Source organism: Rhinoderma darwinii, chromosome 2 (assembly GCF_050947455.1).
Source record: "Rhinoderma darwinii isolate aRhiDar2 chromosome 2, aRhiDar2.hap1, whole genome shotgun sequence".
In the NCBI taxonomy this organism is placed as follows: domain Eukaryota; kingdom Metazoa; phylum Chordata; class Amphibia; order Anura; family Rhinodermatidae; genus Rhinoderma; species Rhinoderma darwinii.
The window spans coordinates 113,987,865-114,011,299 of record NC_134688.1 but is presented as its reverse complement, the minus strand read 5'-3'; the positions used below and the strand labels follow the sequence as shown (position 1 = coordinate 114,011,299).

Here is a 23,435-nt window from a genome sequence, read left to right as displayed (position 1 = left end):
TTTGGGTCCATGGCCAGGAAACTCCCCAGATCTCAAGCCCATTGAGAACCTGTGGTCAATCCCCAACAAGCAGGTGGACAAACAAAAATACAGAAATTGTGATAAACTCCAAGAAAACGGGTTGTCATCAGTCAGGATTTGGCCCAGAAGCTGATATCCAGCATGTTGGGGCAAATTGCAGAAGTTTTGAAAAAAAAGGGTCAACACTGTAAATATCAAGTCTTTGCATAAACTTGATGTATTTGTCAATAAAAGTTTAAAAACGTATGAAGTGCTTATAATTGTACTTCAGCATACCAGAGAAACATCTGACTAAAAGATCTAAAAACACTGAAGCAGTAAACTTTGTGAAAACCAAAATGTGTGTCAGTCTCAAAACTTTTGTTCAGGACTGTAAAGTAAGTATTGTAATTGAAAGGCAATGAGAAAATATATTAGGAAAGAAGAGGGACACACCTAAGGCTATGTTCACACCTGCGCTATTACATTGCGTCAGGGTTTCTGTAACTTTTCATAGGTATTCTTGAAACATATGTTAAATAAAATACTACACGTAATGGCACCGGACTGGTGCCTTCATCAGGTATGATTTATCAGGTAGCAAAAAGCTAAAAGCACAAGAGCAAGGGGACAGAACACCCCAATAAATGATATAGGACGAAGCCGGTCCCAGGCGAAACGCGCGTCGAGGCGTTCTGCCCTTGTGCCACATCTCATCGCATCCTGTCTCCCTACCATGTCTCTAGGTATGCTTAGCCATCTTTACCATTAGATTTTGCTGCTATTGCCGTCATTGTGTCCATTTACTTATTATATAGGCTACATCTTATACCTTAATGTATTATTCTATACACACTATGCAGCTTTTTTAGCGCTATTTGTGCTTGGCATTTCCTATTTGTACATACATTACTCTCTACCATATTTTTTATATAGGGTTTACTGTATACAGGACGTCGTTACATGTTGAGATGGGTTAGGTCTGTTAACCTCTTGGTATATTTATTGATATACCTGTTGCTGCTGCTCTCCATGTGACAATTTGTATTTTTACTACATTTGTATTTTACTAATAAAGCTATATTCTTTTACAATACGTGGCTGGTATTTGTGCTATATCATTTATTGGGGTGTTCTGTCCCCTTGCTCTTGTGCTTTTAGGTTTTTGCTACCAGTTTTTGGGGATCCCCTGTTTCTTTCTCTTTTGAGGCTGTTTTGTAGGTTTACTATGATTTATCAGGTACCTGTTGAAGTCACCAGTCCGATGACACATTTTAATAAATACATGTTTTAAGAATACGATGACTATTGGCTCCATCCTGCAGCGTTCCAGACACCGGTATTTTTTTCACCGCCTGAATACATTTCTATATTATATAATCGAGATAAAATATCTGGTGTTCTTTTCATATGGAAAAAGTCAACATCTTACCTTCCAGAGGATTAAAACTAACAGTAAGAGCAGCAGTATGCCGGCCAGCACTGCAATAAGAATAATCCACCAGGGAATGCCTCCGTGAACCACAACATCAAGGTCTGAATAGAGCATCATAGAAATCTGCAAAGAAAGCCACATTTAGTATTAAAACAGTTACTTGCTTCCCACAAAAATAACCCCTTTATCTCTGGCTGCTGATTAATGTTTCAACTTGACATACCAAATATGTATATGTACTGATAAAAACTTGGACAAAAAGAACTAAATAAAGGTTGCAAATATCCCTATACTCTGAATGCAGAATACAGTACAGAAATTAGAAAGACGTCAGTGGGTACCTGTGTTGTAGCGTCTCTTAGCACCAGGTTCTTAATACTGGACTTCACAGTAATGTTTGCTCTGATTACCACTTCTATGTTACTACCTGATGGATAATCCTATAAATAAAAAATACATGAGAAAATGTTAAAAAAAAGTTTGGAGATTGTAACCATAAGAGTAATAATGTAGTAATAGCTATAGTCACCTCTAAAAAGCTGCTATTCCAAAGTCGTCCATGAACATTGAGCACCACCTGCTGGTCAAAACTATACAGAGGACATCTAAATACTACACAATGAGCAGTTCCTCGTGCACAGTCCTAAAAAAAACACACAAAAAAGTGAATCATTCAGTATTGTTTATACTGTGTTATGCTAGGCAAACAGTGCATTTTCTATATTTATAGGGATATTCTAAGAATAAAAAAATATTACTTGTCTGATGGCTGGGGGCCCCACCATTTGCAAGAACGGGGGTCCCGAACCGCCTATTTCTCCTCACTCTACCTATTTCTCCTCTGAATGGAGCAGCATGGGGTGGCGGTCAAACATGCACCCACCACTCCATTCAATGTATATGAGAATACCAGAAACAGCCGAGCGCTGTACTCGGCTGTTTCCATCATTCTCATAGACTTTGAATGGTACGGCAGTGTGCATGCTCGAACGCCACTCCATTCAATATCCTCCTCACTGTGGTCGGGGCTCCCAACTATCAGAAAATGATCACCTATTCTGTGAATAGGGGATAATTTTTGATTCTGGTACAACTAATTTAAAGACTGTGTACACTGAACAAGAATGGCTTTGTTTCTGGAAGAAAGCAGTCATGTTTTTCTAATCTGATCCAACCCTTTTAACTCTTTCCATGCTAAGTAGGTATCTCATACGTCCTGGCAGGGAGGCACTTCAGTAGCCAAGGACGTATCTGAAATGTCCTTGCAACTATAGTCCCTAGTTCAGTTCGTGTGGAGGACGAAAGGGGAGCAGTGGGGGACGTGCTGGCAGCGTGCAGGAATAGGAGGAGAAGCTGTGATCCTCCTCCTGTCCCTGTAGGACTGTAGATGTACCCAGTCGGAGGAGAAACATGAACTTCTGTTCATGTGATTACCCCCCTTATCAATCAGAGAGCATACTTGCACTCTAAATATTAATTATGAAGGTTTCTTTTTTCCAGAAAAGGAGTGAGAAGATAAAGTTTGTACATTTTACACTGTCCCTATACTGTCTGTACACAATCTTTAGCGTAAAATCCACTGACCCCTTCTCTAGCGATATCCCTTGCATACTAGTCATAGCGATAACGATTACCACTAGGGAGAAATGTCAGTTAGTTAGAAAAAAACATTTTCATCCACTGACAGTCGCCATAAATGATAGTTTCCAACTAGTTTCACTTAAAAAAAATCTGTAGTAATTAACACATTGGATTAAGTTTAGGGATTTGTGATTATTGATTAGGGTTAGACTGTGTTCACACATTGCGATCAATGCTTCAATGTTTTTTTAAAATCAAAGCAAAAAATGTGTCTTAGGCCTTATTCACACAAGTATTCACACAAACATATTTCTTGTCCATGTGCTGTCAGTTATTAACAACGGACAGCACACTAACCCATGCAAAAATCTTTTTTTTTTCACGGAGCGTGTGTTCGTTGCAAGAAACTCACTGCATGTCCTATCCGACTCGCCTAATATAGTCTATGGGTGTGTGAAAAAAACATCTGCACACAAACAACATCCGTATGCAGTTCGTTTTTCAAGGATTGCTAAAGAAATGCAGGGAGGAAATTAAACGTGACACCAGGAAGTGCTTGCAGAGGAGAAAAATGGAAAAGAAAAATGTATGACACATGGAAACCACACATAGATATTGATATAAATGAAAAACGGTCCGCTTTTTGCAGACGCAAATAGTATATGCATATGTAAGTAAGGCCTTAGAGTTTATGGTGATGGAAAATGATTTACCTATATAATCCCTAATTTAATTTGCATGCAAAAATTGGTTGGTGCACTCCTGCGGTTTTGGTGTTTCTTTAACACACAGTGAACGAAGACTTGTGTGGTATGTATGAACTACTCGCATCTCACAGTTTTTTGCAGAGTACATTTTATTTGCATAAGGGGTTTGCTTGAGTACGCATTTTAGTTGTAAATCATTTTAAAGTCATTTTTTATTATACTCACTATTTGATGCAAAGTTGCCTGAAGGTGGTTGTGTGTATACATTATGAAGTTATGTTTTTATACACAGTATGCTGAGCGCTATCAAAAAAATATTGATTTTGGTAGCATAGTAGCTGTGTTTGTGTGCAGTATATATTTGAATACATTTCTGGATAATAGCCAAATATTGCATAGCCTCTGATTCCGCGTTTTTGAGAGCACAAGCTCTTGTTGATTTAGACATCTATGGTATATTTGGATTTTTCACACCTTGATCTATTAGTTTTACATTGTTTTTGTGAGTTAACCTCTGCCTGTATGTGTTTTAGGAGCAAATGTATTTTTTCAATGCATTTTCTAAAAAATAATTCCTGTTTGTCACAAATTGACATGATGGTGGACATGGCTGCCAACAGCACATCAAGACAACTGCAATCATCAGGTTGTCTGCTTTCAGGTAATATAGAGGGTTTGGGAATGCACCCACTTTTGAGTAAGCCCTGTATTTTATAAATTGTTACCTTTTTAAATTTTCAGCTTAAAAACAGATTTTGGGTCTCTAGAAAGTCTGGCTATTTTAAGACGATATGTGTGTGTAGTCATAGGCATAAATGGTATGTGTGAACTCTAAACATATTGAACTTTTATTTTTAGGATGAGTGGTGCATTTTATTTTCTGCTTGTTTCACACTTTTAGCCACAAATATCAATTATTATGAATTTTTTATGAAACATTACGTTTTGACACTAAAGTTCATGATGGTGCCTTTGTGTATAAAGTGCTGAGTGTCATTTTGGCAATATGCCAGGTGTCTACTTTAAGAAAAAATATAAGTATGAGGGTTTAGTATGATTTTTTAGTTTGTAACTTAGATACATGTCAAGTTTCCTGAAGGGCAAAATGTACAAAACTTGCCAGAGAAAAAGGTTAAGGTGCCACGGTCCCATGACAATAGCACTTTAGAGTAAGTAAAAACAACAACAATTTTTAAGACACGTCAAGCATCATAAAAGTGCTTACATTTATATTGGTGAGGGGTCTGCTAGCATGAAACCCCACAGTTACAAGCTGATTTTTAGTGCATAGGTGACAGAAAATGTTTCCATCTACTGTTAATTTCAGTGGGATATAAGGAAACCTAAGCTTTTCCAGACCCCACTGTTTCACCCATTCTCAGTATTTGAAAAGTAGTCAAGTCTATTGAAGAAAATACACATCATAACTGACCCCAAGTCAGAATAGATCATTAATGTGACAGAAGTATACACAAGCCGACTCTGGAATCCAAAAAGTGAGAAAATACAGCCACCATAAGCAAAAAGTGTGTAGGGATCTTTAAATCTATAATCTACCCTGGACTTGTATCTTTTGCATGTCTCAAGGTATCATGGTTATAATTACCAAAACAACTTCCTTCTTCTTAGCTGGATACGTTAGGGACCATCGGCTTGAAGAACGCTGACTTGCAATGGGTACCAATGAACTTGAATCTGATCTTATTGTATCCTAGAAAACAATTGTAGAGCACAAGAAAAGGGTTTTAGGTAGATTATGTGCAATGATCTCTAGATGAAGTATGATCACATAGAATCCACAAGAACAGGTACCTACCAGTTTAAGGGGGTTGATTGCATTAATGGGGCTACACTCCATGCTGCGGCCTGACTGCTCCTTCTCCTTCAACTGAATCTTCATTGGGTACAGCAGCCACTTTCCATTGGCCATTTCATGTGGCCACATGAGGTTTAGGTATGCAGAACCCAGTGTACGTAAAGACTTTTCTCTGTTGGAAACCTAAAGAACAGATTACAAACTGATTTTACATACAGTGCACAAAAGTATAATTGTGTTGCAGCCATTTAAGCCGGCTGTACAAGTGATGCAGGTGAAGGTCAGGTGGCCAGCTGTCAAAGACAGCAGGACACCCAGGAGGGAAAACAGAAGCCACTTTTCACCACTTCTATCTTTTCTATTTTTCAAAGAAAATGCTCAATAATCTCTGTAAATAGAATAGAGGCAGTGGCAATGCCTCTTTGACTGTTCTGCAGATATTCTATGTATTAAACCACCATCCGAGATGGGTCATGATTTGCCAGTCATGATCTGATTTTGCACTTTCTGGTCAGAACCAAGAAAAGCTCTGGTGGTTATAAAGTCCAGTGCTTTCCTTGTGTTGAGATAGGATACCCTTTAATGTAAGTGTAAACAAGATAGTGAGATCAGAACATGACATGATCACTGCCTCAGTACCAGTACCCAAAGCCAAGAATCTGCCTAGTAGGCCATTCAATGTAGTGAGCGATATGAAATAACACTAGAAAATATTCTTGAAAATGAGTGACACTAGGTGACAACTGTCCCATTTTCAATTTTTAATACCCCTGTTAGGGTTAGCGATGTCTTAAAAAATACATTATTAATGGGTTGTGCCAAGACACAGGTGATAAATGTCTGATTTCTGGAGGCCCCCCGCTAGGACTCCACGATCACTAGAACGGGGGTAACGAGCCCCCTCGTTCCTCCTCACTGCAATTATGCATGTGCTCTATCGCTACATTCAATATCTTTGGGATTGACGGAGACAGTCAAGTACAGCGCTTCGCTGGCTGTTTCCATTAGACCCATAGACATTGAATTGAGCGGCAGGGCGCATGCTTGCCCGTTGCTCCATTTTAGCTCTTCCTCACTGCAGGGTATACAGTAAGGTGGTACGGGATCTCGGGACCTCCATTCTAGTGATCGGTGGGGGTCCCAGTGATGGGGCCCCAGCGATCAGACAATTATCGCCTATGCTGTGGATAGGTGATATTTGTTGATCTTTGGATAATACATTTAAATCTCCATGTATTGCAATAGGTGAAATTTATTACAATGAAATTCATGAAAAAATTTTAAGAAGAATCCACAACTGATAGAAATTGCTACAGATTTGAATTTCCACAGCATACCCTCAAATCTGGCCTTTTTTTTTTTACACTACATGGGAATGGAGTTTAGTAAAATTCCATTCATCTGCATTCCACTGTACTTTTTTTGAACATTTTTAAAGCAGATTCCACACCAAAAATCGGCAACAATTCCCCGACTTGTTTGCTAAAGAAGTTTACAGGTATAAGCCACTAAGAAAGAAGACATTAGTTATATTAGTTTTTGCGACATGAAAATGAATATACATACGGTAACTTCAATGTCCACAGGGCTGCCCACATCTTCTTCATTTCTCATTATGGACTCACCCTTTACCTCCCCACTATAAAACAGTCTATTAGGTGTGGCCTTCCTGCAAGAAAACACAGCATAGTCTCTCTTAATATTATATCAGTTTTCTTACAAACAATACTCTACTTCATATGTATATATATATATATATATATATATATATATATATATATATATATATATATATAGGCACATTGTTTACTTACCCAGAGACAGACAGAGGAAGTTCAATAATCACTTTGGCATTAGCAATTATAGAAGTAAGGTTTTTCTGCTCACTTATCCTACAAAGACACAAACATATGAATGATACTACTATAAAAAAAATTTGGTTTGAAGCGGTTGTTCTCTTTAGCTATACTGTATAAACATTATATATTTAGAATCAGAATGCAATTAGTACCTCACATCAGTCCCGGTAAGGCTCACAGTTTAATTCCCCCATGGCCGCCCAAAGTACCTTGCAGTTTTGAATCGCGGAAACAACCGCTACAGAACTGCATTGTGTATTTCCTGCAAATGACCTTATGTTTGCAGTTCTTGTTGCTGTCTAGAGACCTGCAGGTCACATGACTGCAGGTCCTAGTACAGTAGCAAGACTCTAGAGAGAAGACTGAGCTGCTATGTAAGTATAAGGGGATGGATTAGTTTAAGGGATCTGGTGTTTGTATTTAGGGGGTCTGGTGTCTGTATTTGGGGGGTTTGGTCTGGTGTCTGTATTTAGGGGGTCTGATCTGGTGTCTTCATTTAGGGGGTCTGGTCTGGGGGTCTGAATTTAGGGTGACTGGTCTGGGGTCTGTATTAGTTTAAGCAGTATGGGGGTCTATATTTGGGGGGTCTGTTCTGGGGTCTGGGACCTGTATTTAAGCGGTCTGTATAAATTTAAGGGGTCTGTATTTAGGGGGCCTGGTCTGGGGTCTGTATTAGTTTATGGGTCTTTATTTAGGGGTCTGTATTTAGGTGGTCTGTATTAGTTTAAGGGGTCTTGTCTGGGGTCTGTATTAGTTTATGGAGTCAGGTCTGGGGTCATTATTAGTTTATAGGGTCAGGTTGGAGGTCTGTATTTAGGGGTCTGGTCCGAGGTCTGTATTTAGGGCATCTGGTCTAGGGTCTGTATTTATTTAGGGTGCTTGCTCTGGGGTCTGCATTTGTTTAGGGGGTCTTGTCTGGGGACTGCAATAGTTTAGAAGGTCTGGAGTCTGAATTTATTAGCCTGAGTAAAAGGGGTTGTACAGGCACGTGGCTAGGTCATCAGTATGAAGAACCGGTCCGTGCCTGGACAACCTCCTTAATGTATGGGCATGGGCCTTGGTGTCAGAATTTTTGTGTTTCTATAGAGGCTGGAAGTGGCTGCAGAATCGAGGGGCAAAGATGTCTCATCAGGAAACTCTACAGCGATCAGGAGAAGTCGCCATATGGTCTGTGTCAGATGGAGAAGAAAAGAAAAGATCGACTCCCATAAGAGAAGACATCACTTGTGAGTCACTGGATCTATATAGGATCTGTCCCCTCTCCTCACATGTCTGTTGGAGGAAATCCTTGTCTTCCACATAAAGTCTGTTCACCCAGGACTAATAGACAAATGCATGTTACCATTTCCATTTTCAAGAGGATGTGTCCCTATACAGTGTGATACTGTCAGCTATGGTTGGTGACTGTCAATATGTAGGGACACAGCCCTTTGACAAGGGGAATCGTAACACCCATTTTTCAATGCCTGCACAGAAAGGTGGTGTTCACTATAGATAAGGCGGTGCGGCGGTGGGAAAGGGGGGTCCAAGTTTGGGGAACAGCCCGGGGCCCATAGTCTACTTAATCCGCCACTGGTTGCCGGAATATTTAACAGAGACTTTACTTTGCTTCATTGGCGTTCACAGTTCAAAGATTTTAATCTGTGAGAATCTTATGAATACGGTGTAACATATAGCCCTATGGTTAGCAACAGCTTAGCAATGTTATCATGTCACTATCCCTGAAACACATTTCTGATATAGAATCCATTCAATGAAGCAATGATGAAATTCTAGGTTGGTGTAACTAATTTATTGGTAACTTGTTGCAAAGGAAAAAACTACTGGTGTTTGTGAACTACAGTCACATGATTTATTTAATCCTGTAGACTATGTCAGGCAGTGACTTACGTAGCCAGCTCTAGCTTCACTTCCAACTCTTTGGTCTCTAGAGTAATTCCTTGGGTGCTGATAACCATGTAGAAAGTTACCTGAAACAAAAAGTTACTCATCAAAAATTTTTTATGAAACCAAGGCATCAGCTGATAACAAAAACATAAACAATGTAAACTAAAAGGGGGTTGACACTGCAGGGACAATTAAAGTATACATCCAGTTATGAGGGTACCCGCATCTCCCACCAAACAATTAAAAGTGACAGCGGTAGATGCAACTGGGATAGCAAGCCCCTCCTGCAACGTTCGCCCCCAATGAAGTGCACAAAGATCATTGAGTATGACTAATAAATAGTAGGTCTCATGGAATTACCCTCTTTCCAAAAAACAGGTTTGTAAGTATACAGAATATATAAACCTTCATAACAATAGAAGAAGACACACCTCAGCATTTCTCTTCATAGGGTTGCCGAGTTCACATACTGCCTGGGATGCGTTTTCATTAGAATGACAAACCACTGACTTATCCTGGGGAAGTAAAAGGCTGGCTCATTTACGAGAATAAGTATATTAAAAACTATTAAATATTTATTAGTATTATTCACAGCAACTCCAGCAATTTTAAGAGCGTCTGCTAGGTACAAGGCGTTTAACCAGCGTCCGACCTTCAGTTCTCCCACCAATCACATATATTATTAATCTCAGAGTATCAAAAGCAATGCCTTCAAAGTGTTCACATATAACATACCATAGCTAAGGTGACCGGGCGAACGCCTGAGTAGGACATGGTCTCTGGGAAGGTAGCAATGAGCTGAGCCGCATGAGCATCGTCTCCATCAAGGTGCGGGTTAAGTGGGTCTGATGGAAAGTTATTAACTGTGATTTTCAACACCACATCCTTCTGGTCAGTCAGTGAAAACACTGCAGTCTTGTCCTCTCTAAAAAAAAAAGAAAAAAAAAGAAATCAGGTATACTACACTGAGGTTATTGCATTTTAATTTGATTAAATTTTCATGTAGTGATAAAATAGTAACATGGAGAATACTCATCATTTGTCATGCAAACCTACCAGACATTTATCTTATATTCATACTGTGCATAGGTTAAAATAATTGACAACTGGCTGCCATGCTTGGCTACTCCCTCGAATTGTTCGAGAGTTTCCAAAAATAGGGGAGATTTCCCACACTTCCAACAGAACAAGAGCCTGAATTTGTATTTACACTGTACTCACTGCTTGTGATATTGTTTATTGGGTGCACTCCGCTGGCTCTATTAACTATGAAGGCACTTTGCTGGTACTGCACTGTTTTTGGAGTCACTGATGGCGGTCTGTAGAGACATTTTGACTGTTGTTTCAGGGGATTGGCCACTAGCATCGTCTCCCTGAAAATTATTCTTAAACGTAAGCAAGTATAACTTAATTTAATGTATTGGTATAAACGTCCCTTTCCTCAAACATACATATGATTGATTTGGTCAATACATAACTTAACCCCCTCTACCGATTATCCCAAGCTGTGCTTGTGCAAGAGGTAAAAGACATCTGGCAGGAGTGTGACTGCAGGGGGTGCTACTAGTAATGACTATAGCTCGGGCTAGATTTCATCTAGAGCTGCAATTTTGGTCTTGTTTTTAAGTCAAGACGAGCTAGCCAAGCTAGAGCAAGATGAAGTGAGAGTTGCATATACTGGCCTCAGTGGTGCCAGTGATTGGCTACAGTGATCACGTGGGTATACAGGCACATCATCACTACAGCTCTGTCAACATAGAGCAACGGGAGGCATCGATGCTGCCACGTTGGAACACAAAATGATTTGTTTTTATGCCGCCGCATTCCAAGACTTATAAAATGTCTATTTTTCCATTGACAGAGCTGTAGGAGGGTTTGTTTTTGCGGGACGTAGGACAAAGAACAGCTATTCTAGCATGTTTTTTTTTTTTTTTCGTTTTATTTACAGCGTGTACTGTGCAGGATAAGTGACGTATTCATTTTATAGTACTTTAAGAATACCGGCAATGCCAAATTACGTTTTTTATTCTTTTTTGTTGTTTCAATAATAAAACATTGTGTAAGGAAACACTTGGGGGAATTTAAGAATGGCTGTACACCAGCATTATGGCGTTTAATAAGCCACAAAGTATGGCACATGTCATTTTTGCCCAATAATTTGCGACTTTTCGACGTTTTATGCGGCACCCAACACTTTTTCTTAAAATAGACAGGGCTTATCAGATAAGGGCTAGGCCACAACAGCACGATAAATTCAAATTTACGCTAAAAACTGCAGTACAATATAGCGTAATATACACGTGCGCCTCTTAATAAATTAGTCGCATCTTACTCCTGCAGACTTCAGACTAAAACTGGCATATTAAACACCAGTCTTTGTTAATCGGCCCTTGACTAACTAAGCTCAGAGCAGTGAATAGGTGAGCAAGTACTTATCTTCTCACTCTTTTTCTAGGGAATAAAAGACACCCCATATGTGACAATTCGAGAGCAAGCATGCTCTCCGTCTGATAAAGAGGGTGATAACATGAACTTTTGTTCATGTTATCCCTGCCTCCGGGATAGTCTGAAGCTATACAGGGAGGGGAGGAGAATCAGAGATTACAGATTCTCCTCCTCTTCCTGCATGCTGCTGGCACATCCCCCTCCTCCACCCAGGATCCACGCAAATCTAGCCATGATCTATCTTGAGCTAGAGACATTAGAAGCAGCTCCCCCTAAAGTTACACTGCTGCCCGAGTTGTACTTATCCAAAACAGTATTGGACTATTCCAGTTGAACAAGCACACGCAGGATAATTATTGGGGGGAGGGGGGGTTAAGGGACCTGAGTTATGTTTCAGCTATATTTACTTGAGACATAAATTCTAAATCTACTCTGGGGTTTCCAATTTTTATGTGACTGTTAGGGCGTTGAGAAGTGGAATGAGGAGTTACTTTGGTTGCTATGGACCAATCCTTCCATTTTCTTTTACATCACAACCTTAGACTGGATGTTGTGTCCTCCACTGCCTGACAGCACAAGCACATTGTAATAATGATATGAATAATACAATGCGGCACTATGCTGTATAATATTAAATCAGTAGTCGGCTGGGAGGATTAATTTACAGTAATGTAACATGGGATTCACTAACCATATGGTTTTCATTTGGTGTTTATGAACCATTCATCATTCACTCACTACTTTCTCAGGCCGTTATACATTTTATTATTCATATTGTTTTGATTTGTTATACACTAATCTTGTATTTCCTGCCTGTTTGTTTAGTCACAGAGGAATATATTGGTTTTAGAAAAAATAATAATACTATATGAGATATACAACATGGAACTTAGTTTTGAGGACTATACTATGAAAAGCTTCAAAATTTAAAATCATCCATCTTTGGTGAACGATTAGGTAATATACAATAAGTTATAAGGAAGAGCAGCAGCAGGAAAATCACAGTCATAACGACCGTCAATTCACTGCGACGGCCCATCTGCTTTCGTTATTCTGCTGACGGTACTGGAGAGAAAAGAAATAAGGAATTATTTTCTGCTGCTCTCGCCATTATGCAAAGAATAAAGGATCGGTGGAGCTGCAGCTCCTTTACAGTTCTTCCCTACAAAGCAGCACTTCTGACCACCCGCTGGGCAGGGAACTGTAACAGCGCTATTCTATAGAACTTTTCTATTATTACTGATAAATCCTGGTACATTATAAACAAAATGTTGCAGTAAAAATAATATGAAATAATGGAAGAATGCAGATGTGAATTTTTAAAGGAATTACAATGTGGTATCTGTTGTTTTCCATACAGACGTAGCAGAGCTGAACTTTTGTTATTTGTTTGGACCAACAATGAGTTAAATGCAGTGGTACCTATAGTCCTATGTAAACCAACAGATAACATAAGTTCCACCAAATAGAAAATTACTGTGCTACATGTGCAGAACTGCAGGCAAGCCAAATGCATTATCGATGAGCTATCTCAATGAGAAACAATACAACACCGGAGAGAGTTAGATTACAGATCTTGCCCTAATAGATGAATAGATAGATAGATAGATAGATAGATAGATAGATAGATAGATAGATAGATAGATAGATAGATAGATAGATAGATAGATAGATAGATAGATAGATAGATAGATAGATAGATAGATAGATAGATAGATAGATACAGATGTGTCCTTCCTTAGCTTCCCTCTTATCTCAACATTTCCTAAGAAATTACCAGCTTTGAAAAAGAGATATGATTTCGCGATACGCTGTCACAAGATATCTAAACATGTTTTTTCTAGCATGTCAAGAAATTGTATTTAATTTATTCATGAGAAGTTGGAGTCCTGAACAAAATTCAAGAAAAGGTAAGGGTGGGCACATCTGTAGATAAAATACAAAGTACAAAGGGACAGAGCAACCAGAGGGATAATAGATCTACAACAAGACCAGTCGATTTGACATCTACCAGAGAAGTTACTCAACAGGCATACAAACATGATCTCTGGGCTTCACACTTATGCAATGATTTCAATCCTGATCTATGATAAAAGTTTAAGTGCTATTAAGTCAAAATTCAAACACATTTAGAGTTCATTCATATAAGGGTCCTTGACAAAGCCGGGGGGGGGGGGGTGAAAACTAGTCGGGCACAGTCTGTGAGTAATTTTTAAGTTGATATGCTGTCATACAAGTAGTTATCTCGTAAGTATCCTTTAATCTATGTATTGTTGCTACTTTGTTCCTTTGGTTTGTGATTCCCTATGTGTAGCGCAGACTGCATCAGCTGATCGAACGTCCAGGGAGGGGAGTGACTTTTGTGGATTTTGGCCAGCAAGGGCCATCATAGTGAAACAGTGGAGCAGGACAAGCGTCTTGGGCAGAGACCACAAAGCAGAGTTAAAAAGCAGCAGGGACACAAAAAGGTTCGAACCTGGACTTGCAATATTCAGGAATTATTGGTTAGCCCTGTGATAGGAACTCTAAATGTGTTTGAATTTTAACTTGATAGCAATTAAAATTTAACCATAGATCGGGTCTGAAATCGCTGCATTAGTGTGAAGCTTTTTATGATTAGATAGATAGATAGATAGATAGATAGATAGATAGATAGATAGATAGATAGATAGATAGATAGATAGATAGATAGATAGATAGATAGATAGATAGATAGATAGATAGATAGATGATAGATAGATAGATAGATAGACGGACGGACGGACGATAACATCTATCACACAAACAAGCAAATAGGCATCTGTGTTATAAAAGAGATGAAACAATGATTCCAGTATTAGGGTAAATTCACACTTGTATTGTATAATCCGTTACTCTGATCCATATTTAGATCAGATTAAGGATGAAAACTGATCTGTTAAAAACCCCATTGAAATCAAAATAACAGATGCAAACGGATTACATTCCATTTACATCCGTTTTACATTGACACCAATGATAAAAATAACCCATCTATTAGACATCCTTTATTTGAACGGAGAAAAAGTCCTGTACTCTGCCCTTTTATCTCTGTCAAAAAAACTTATCACTAACATAATGGACATGAACGAACGCTAAAGGATGCAATTAAAAATCTAATTTTTTTCAATGGGAATATTAACGGATCCGTTTTTCTTTTTATTCTGATCTAAAAGTGGATCTGAGTAATGGATTATACAACGCTATGAGAGATGTAAAAATATCCAACTTTCTTTAGAAAACATAGTCACGTGGATCTACTTACACAGGTAGTGGTACAAACTGGTCAGCTTTGCCTACACGAGAGTAGAAAGTGTAATTCAACTGCAGGTTACTATGACAGATTTTGTCTTCTCCACATCCCTCTCTTAGGAAGTTTACCTAATTATCAGGAAAAATATCAGATTATGTAGGTTATTTTCTTGTACAAAATCTGTAATCTGCAGACATTCAGCATTGAATAGATTACTTGACCTGTGTCTATAGATAACTCTGCAGCCTCATACAGACCTAGCAGTACTAGGTCTGAATGAGGTCCCAATAAAAAGAAAGAGGGGACATGGCTGGATAGAAGACCACAAGGAACTTTTAGATGTGGCCATTACTCAGCATGTGAATTTATAAATATTGGGAAGACATTTCGGAGTGTGTCAACGGGGCTGGAATATGACATTAGAGATTGTGTGAATTGTTCCACTATGGAAGTTGTAAGTTTAATAACTTGCTCCTGCCCCGCAAATTATGGGGGAAAGACCATACGACAATTTCATCGGAGGATACGTGACAATGTGGGGGATGTGGAAGACATGAGACACCCCCATAGCAAAACATGTATGGGAATACCATCTGGCGATCCACATTGTCTAAAGTTCCAAGGGATAGAAAATGTTCGACCACAAACAAGAAGTGGAGATTGGGATAACCTTATTTTGAGAAAGGAATCCCAGTGGACGTACAGGCTTAATACTGTGAAGCCCGACGGAATTAATGATTATATTTCATATGCGCGCTTTATTGAGTAGCATTGTTTATCAGTAACCTCAAGCAATGATATTGCAATGATGCCAAGGGATTTTTGTAAATTATATGCCAATGTATTTACCCCCTCGAAAAAAGAAAAAGAAGATGCAATATATGTGTCTTTTCTTTACCGGAGTGTCCCTTCTGTATACACAGGGATGATAAACTTCCAGCAAATGGTTATAATTTTAATGAGCACTATCGACAAATACCTCTATTTGTCGATCGCCGATCGCTACCTTTGTTCAACCCCTTAAGGACACGGCCATTTTTTTTATTTTGGATTTTCATTTTTCTTTCTTTTTTTTTTTTCAACTTTTAATTTTTATTGAAAGAATTTTTTACATTACAAAGAATATACGAAGTCCAGTCGAACGTTACAAGAATCTGATCAACAGAACAGAAAATCAAACTACTGTCTGTGTTATTTCTATAATCCATACATGTAATATGAATCTCAATGGTCTATCAAAGAAAATACTTAAACAAAATACTTTGATTGAATCCATGAATTTCATCTCTGCATATTACGACAATGAAGACTTAAGTCGTTCACTAAATAAGCTTCATGGTAACACTGACTACATTAACCCTTCTAATGACATCTGTTAAGGAGGGGGGAGTGGGAGATTTCCAGGATTGTGCAATGGCCATTCTGGTGGCTATAAGAATATGATGAATGAGTAATCTATCTGGCAGGTCTATCTCTTCAAAATAAATATCCAAAATTGCTAGAGCAGAGGACTTCTGTACAGGGACATGTACAAATTTCCGATATAAGTATAAATACTTGAGTCCATAAACCAGAAATTGTAGGACAGGACCACCACATAGGTAGAGGAGATCCTAGTTGTCCACAACCCCTCCAACAGAGGCTAGAGAAACCAGGAATAATATGGGCTAATCTGGAAGGTGTCAAATACCACCTAAGGTGGATTTTTTCTCATTAGTTCAGCATGATTTACACATATGGAGTGTTTTGCTGCCCAATTTGAAGCTTTAATCCAATTGTCTTCAGAAAATGTTTCTCCCAACTCCCCCTCCCATTTCTTTCATTTTCCCATTTTGTTTTTTCACTCCCCGCCTTCCAAGAGCAATAACTTTTTTATTTTTCCGTCAATAGAGTGGTGTGAGGTCTTATTTTTTGCGGGAGGAGTTGTAGTTTCTATTGGTTCATTTAAAGTACCATATAATGTACTGGGAAACTAAAAAAAAATTATTTGCTGGCTGAAATTGGAAAAAACTGAGATTCCTCCATTGTTTTTTGGGTTTCGTTTTTACGGCTTTCGCTGTGTGGTAAAAACATCAACTTAACTTTATTCTGAGGCTTACTACAATTATGGTGATACCAAATTTATGTAGGTTTTTATATATTTTACTCATTTAAAAAAAAACAAACTTTTTGTTAAGACAAATGTTTCACCACATTCTGAGAGCCATAACTTTTTTATTTTTCTGTGGATTGAGCGGTGTAAGGGGTCATTTTTTGCGGGACGAGCTGTAGTTTTTATTGGTACAAACAACTTTTTTATGACTTTCTATTACATTTTTGTAAGAGCTACGTTGACCAAAAAACTGCGATTTTGACGGTTTATTTATTTTTTGTTTTTACGGCGTTCACCATGCGTTTTAAAATACTGCTATATTATAATAGTTTAGACTTTTATAGACACATCAATACCAATTTTATTAACTTTTTTATTTTTTACATTACTTTAGAGGAGAAATAGGAAAAGGTTTTTGTTTTTTTAACTCTTAATATTTAAAAAAAAAATCACTACTAAAAACACATTTACACAGTTTATTAGTCCTCCTAGGGGACTTGAACCCCTAGGAGGAATAGGGGCTTCACAGAGGCAGAGTGAAAGTAGTCCTGGGGGCCTTCATTGGGCTCCTGGGCTGTCATGAAAACTGTCGATATCTTACGATCGCGATGTGGGGGCACCGATGAGCTGTCGGAGGGGGCCGTGCCCTCTTTATAACGCCTCAGATACTGCGGTCGCGATTGAACGCAGCGTTTGACGGGTTAAACAGCCAGGAACAGAGCGATTGCATAAAATTCAATGTGTTACTAATGCCTCTGAAGAAATAGACACATATGGAAACGCGTAGGGTCTGATTAAATACCAGTAAGGAGGATGGGACAGTTCTGATAGGGTGTAGTCCTCCTGTAGCTCACTGCCAGAGCGAAACACAATACAGGCAAGAACAGAGCAGGGAGAATGTGACAAAGCAGCCTGAAAGACCGCAAAGCTGTTATATATAAAAAGGCTGTCCCCAAGAAATCCTCCAATATTTCAAACGTATACCAAGTATATGAAACCCCCCCCCCCCTTTTTTGTTTTTGTTAATATATTAGTACAAAAATAGTGATCGAAACAGTGAAAACTAGCGGTACTGATGTAGCAGAAGATGAAAGCCTCAACAATTTTATAAATAATGTCAACTTTTTTTTAGTATTTTTTATCCATTCTTTGCCGTTATTACAGTGTCCATTTTTTTTTAATACATACTTTAACATTTTCAATGAAATCTGCAGGGATATTCATGCTCCTTCATGCTAAAGATTCTTCTTGTAAACACTTTCAAAGTTCAGTCTTAGGCCTCATTTATACGAGCGTGTGCGTTTTGCGCGCGTAAAAAACGCAGCGTTTTGCGTGCGCAAAAGGCACTTGACAGCTCCGTGTGTCATCAGTGTATGATGCGCGGCTGCATGATTTTCGCGCAGCCGCCATCATAGAGATGAGGCTAGCCGACGTCAGTCACTGTCCATGGTGCTGAAAGAGTTAACTGATCGGCAGTAACTGTTTCAGCACCCTCGACAGTGAATTCCGATCACCATATCGAGTAACCTGTTTAAAAAAAAAGAGGTTCGTACTTACCGGCCGTTGCCTTGGTGACGCGTCCTTGGTGACGCGTCCTTGGTGACGCGCCTCTCTTGACATCTGGCCCCACCTCCCTGGATGACGCGGCAGTCCATGTGACCGCTGCAGCCTGTGCTTGGCTTGTGATTGGCTGCAGCTGCCACTTGGACTGAATTGTCATCCCGGGAGGTCAGACTGGAGGAAGAAGCCGGGAGTTTTATCGGTAAGTCAGAACTTTTTTTTTTTTTACACGTTCACGTATATTGGGATCGGAAGTCACTGTGCAGGGTGCTGAACCAGTTTAACTATTTCAGCACCCTGGACAGTGACTGTCTCCTGACGTCGCGTCCCGCAACATTTTTTGCCGGGTTCGGACAAAACGAGTTCGGCCGAACCCGGTGAAGTTCGGTTCGCTCATCTCTAAGACACTCCTTTTGGATGTTTGTAAACAGAAAAGCACGTGGTGCTTTTCTGTTTACATTCAGAGTTTGACAGCTCTTGCGCGAATCACGCAGTTCGCACGGAAGTGCTTCCGTGCGACCTTCGTGGTTTTCACGCACCCATTGACTTCAATGGGTGCGTGATGTGCGAAAAATGCACGATTATAGAACATGTCGTGAGTTTTACGCAACGCACTCGCGCTGCGCAAAATTCACGCATCGACTGCACTGCCCCATAGAGTAATATAGGTGCGTACGACACGCGTGAAAAGCACGCGCGTCGCACGCGCGTATATTACGCTCGTGTAAATGAGGCCTTACAAGTTGATGCATCTTCTGATTCTCATGATTAGAGTCAGACAGGCCCACCAGAGTAACAACGTATCCTCTGGTGGGCCCAGTCACTGATGCATTAATGGGCCCCATAGGTCCAGCAGCAAGCAACCCCATTAGGAGTTACATAGTTACATAGTTAGTACGGCTGAAAAAATACACATGTCCATCAAGTTCAGCCAAGGGATGGGAAAAGGGAAGGTAAAAATTTCTACACATAGGAGCTAATGTATTTTTGTTCTAGGAAATTATCTAAGCCTTTATTAAAGCCATCTACTGTCCCTGCTGTGACGGCTCCTTCGGTGACTATTCCATAGATTCACATTTCTCACAGTAAAGAAGGCTTGTTGCCTCTGTAGGTTGAACCTTTTTTTCTCCAGGGAGTGCCCCCTTGTTTTTTTAGGGGGTTTTACATGGAACGGGATTTCACCATTTTTTTTGTATGTGCCATTAATATACTTATATAAATTAAAGAGGCTCTGTCACCAGATTCTCAAATCCCTATCTCCTATTGCATGTGATCGGCGCTGCAATGTAGATAACAGTAACGTTTGTTTTTTTTAAAAACGTTCATTTTTGGCCAAGTTATGAGCTATTTTATATATATGCAAATGAGGTTTGAAATAGACAACTGGGCGTTTTTTTTTCGTTATGTCCAACTGGGCGTGTATTGTGTTTTTAACTGGGCGTGTTTACATGTATGACGCTGACCAATTAGTGACCAGTCAGCATCATACACTCATCTCCATTCATTTACACAGCAGCGATGTGCAGCCGCATACACAGAGATTAACGTTAATCAAGTGTCCTGATAATGAATACACATGATCATCCAGCCTGGACGTCATGTGTATTCAGAATCCTGACACTTCTGAATCTTTTCTGTGAGATTTGCAGCAAGGGAAACAAAATCTCGTTTAGCTCCGAAATCTCGCGAGATTTCGTTTGCCTTGCTAGAAATGGTTACCAAGATACGGACCCCTGAGGATGAGTATCTGAAACGCGTAGGGTCATTTATTGTTTATGGAATGGTTGCATTGGGGACAGTCATATTGTGTTACACCCAGCACTAGGAGATCCGATTTATTCGGACACCTGTGCTTTATTTGGGGATTGTACTACTGGTGTGCCCTGGATATATGCTGATTCCAGACAAAATATCGTTACAAACACAGAGATATATGCATCATAATGACTCAGTGTTTTTTGTTTAATACATTTTTTAATAATCACGGTGGGGCTTATGTCACAGTGGTGTGTTACCCCTGTTTTTAACAAGTTACTATTAAAAGGTATTTTTTACTCAATTGTTACTTCAGTGAACCTTATAAATTTCTTTCATATTGTGGGAGCACAATTAAATTTTTATCAAACTATACAGTGAAATTATATGTCAAATATAACTATATTATGATCACTGTTAGCGAGGTTGAGGAAATGTCTCCCCTTTGCAGTTGAAGCCGAACCATGACGCCAATTAATATACCGGTAATTAAAATAAATCTCCCATTATCACTACAGTACCAGCCTGTGCCGCCCGCTCCATCCATTTATATAGCTGACCTTCCATCTCTTCAGTTATATTGGGGGGTCTATAGATTACACCAAAAGTAATTTTTTCAGTGTTTACCTCCCTTTCTAGTTCCACCCACAAGGTTACAACCTCCTCACAGTATTCACCCTCTAATGTCTCTTTCAGGCTGGATTCACACGAACGTTGCGTTTTTGCGCGCGTGAAAAACGCGCCATTTGGGTTGCGTTGGAGTTGCGTGTGGCATCCGTTTGGGCAGCGTGATAGCGTATTTAACGCGCGTATGGCATGCGTTTTTTACGCACGTCAAAACAACGGAGGGTGGAGTAATGGAGAGGGCAGCCTACAAAAAGACACCTTCTCCAACACCTGCTTGCTGTGAGCACATGTTCGCATCAAGATTTCACGTTACCTCACACTTTGGCCCGTGTTTGTTGTTTTTGGGTGGTTTTACAGGTAAAAAAACTACTATTGCTGCAGATGTCAGTTTAAACTGTGCGCATGTGCTCAGAAAGTGAAAAGCCACTTCCTGGTTTGTAGTTGTTTTGTCTAGTCTGCTCAACTCATTTACATAGACTTAACAAGTGTTGCGTGAAAAACGCTGTGCGTACGGAGGTGCTTCCGTGTGCCCTGCGTTGTTTTCACGCACCCATTGACTTCAATGGGTGCGTGATGCGTTGAAAACGCTGAATCAACGGACATGTCGTGCCTTTTTGGCAACGGAGGAACGCTGCGCAAAAACCACGCACATGTCTGCACGGCCCCATAGACTAACATAGGTCCGGGCAACGCGCGTGAAAATCACGCGCGTTGCACGCGCGTATTTTACGTTCGTCTGAATAAAGCCTCACACTCAACTTCATATCACTTCTCACATACAGACATACACCACCGCCTTTCCTATTTGTCCTGTCTTTCCGAAAAAGTGTAAAACCCTCTAGATTTACAGCCCAGTCGTGCGAAGAGCCTAGCCATGTTTCATCAACACCAACTATATCTATATTTTGTTGATTTTCGAGCCAATCACGTGTCAATAGGGTCTGTTTTTTATTGGCTTATTTATAAATAATGATTTATGTTCTGTGTGTGCAATGTCAACAACAAATATTACGGTGAAAAAGTGGTCATGCACATATTCTGTATGAATAAGGGGCTCCCCCAGAAACATTTTCTTTAGTGGGCCAAAGGAACCGCAGTCCAACACTACTTATGATCCAAGTAATCTAAAATACATTTAATGCTTTGGTATGGGTTTTGGGGCATCTAGTCCAAACTACTGAGAACACCAGCAGCTTCTTTGATGGTTAATTATGTTTTGATTTTCACAATATTGTTCTTGGGGACATTATCTTGCTCTATAATGAATTATGTCATTAAATTATTAATTATTAAATGTTTTATAAAGGGTAATGCAAGTTGTATTAGAATTTGTTTATATCATTCAAAAAGTAAATCAACAAATCTAGATGTTGTTATATATCCCAAACATGCACTGATGAGTCTTATTCCAGGGAGGGGGGGGGGTATGTAGGGACCGAAAAGTATTAGGAGTGTACTATCGGATTTTAATAGAATTTTACAGCGCTGCCTGGGGACCGTAAGCCTATTGGCACAGTCTTCCTTCATGACGACACGACTCTTCGTTCAGCAGGGCCGGTCACATGACGAAAAGTCGTGTAGTCATGAAGGAAGACTGTGCGACTAGGCTTACGGTCCCCAGGCAGCGCTGTAAAAATCTATTAAAATCACATAATCAGCGTGAGTACACTGCTAATACTTTTCGTTCCCCACATATCCCCTTTAAAACTTTCTTTAGAAAAATAGATTACTTTAGACAGCTAAGGTGTGTTTGCATAGCTGCTTGAGTGTACATTAATGTCTTTGGCAATATAAAATAATGTCAGTGTTATTCAGTAGACAGACAGAAGCGTTAAGGTGCCTATACACGCTACAGCCCATCTGGATTTACCGCGAATTGCTGCGGTTTTGTGAAATGGTTTTCGGGTGTGCAGCTTGTACAGGTTAAACACATTGAAATCATGCGCTTCACCTGTACAAGCCGCGCTACTGAAAACTCCAGCAATTTGCAGTAATACTGCATGCAGTTTTGCCGAGCGGTTCACTACCTAAGCAAGTGAATGAGCACCTATAAAGTAGCAGAAGAGTGCAGAAAACGACATAGTGCAGATATCAAACATGATAGATTTTATGTTATATTTAGTATTGCACCACATTCTCACCTCTGTGTTGTAGACATTGGGCTCTTCTTCACTGAGAATAGGCATAAGAGAAGGCAAGGATTCAACAGATGTTTGTCTTCTATTCCGTGCTTCTTCTATGTTGTAGGTCAGGGTGACTGGGATTGAACGAAGTTTGTCTCTAATATCCTCCTGTCCAATTTTAGAAAACACGAAAAAATAAGGTGTGGCCTTCTATTTACAGATTCTGTGATTCATGCTTCAATAAAAGAATACAGCATTAATGAGAAACACATAAACC

The 23,435-nt window shown here is 39.5% G+C and overlaps 1 protein-coding gene across 3 annotated transcripts in view; it reads right to left on the bottom strand.

Moving 5' to 3' along the window:
- The window catches only part of ITGA7 (integrin subunit alpha 7), a 169,981-nt gene that overhangs the window by 8,227 nt on the left and 138,319 nt on the right, over nucleotides 1-23,435 (bottom strand). For all 3 annotated transcript variants that reach the window (XM_075852163.1, XM_075852161.1, XM_075852162.1), the window contains 12 exons: nucleotides 23,177-23,326; nucleotides 15,014-15,129; nucleotides 10,021-10,210; nucleotides 9,717-9,800; nucleotides 9,289-9,368; nucleotides 7,354-7,431; nucleotides 7,106-7,208; nucleotides 5,540-5,722; nucleotides 5,330-5,434; nucleotides 1,965-2,078; nucleotides 1,777-1,875; nucleotides 1,433-1,558 (listed from right to left, as the gene is read on the bottom strand). In XM_075852163.1, coding sequence (XP_075708278.1) covers nucleotides 1,433-1,558; nucleotides 1,777-1,875; nucleotides 1,965-2,078; nucleotides 5,330-5,434; nucleotides 5,540-5,722; nucleotides 7,106-7,208; nucleotides 7,354-7,431; nucleotides 9,289-9,368; nucleotides 9,717-9,800; nucleotides 10,021-10,210; nucleotides 15,014-15,129; nucleotides 23,177-23,326 — 1,428 coding nt within the window. The remainder of the gene's footprint in view (nucleotides 1-1,432; nucleotides 1,559-1,776; nucleotides 1,876-1,964; nucleotides 2,079-5,329; nucleotides 5,435-5,539; nucleotides 5,723-7,105; nucleotides 7,209-7,353; nucleotides 7,432-9,288; nucleotides 9,369-9,716; nucleotides 9,801-10,020; nucleotides 10,211-15,013; nucleotides 15,130-23,176; nucleotides 23,327-23,435) is intronic.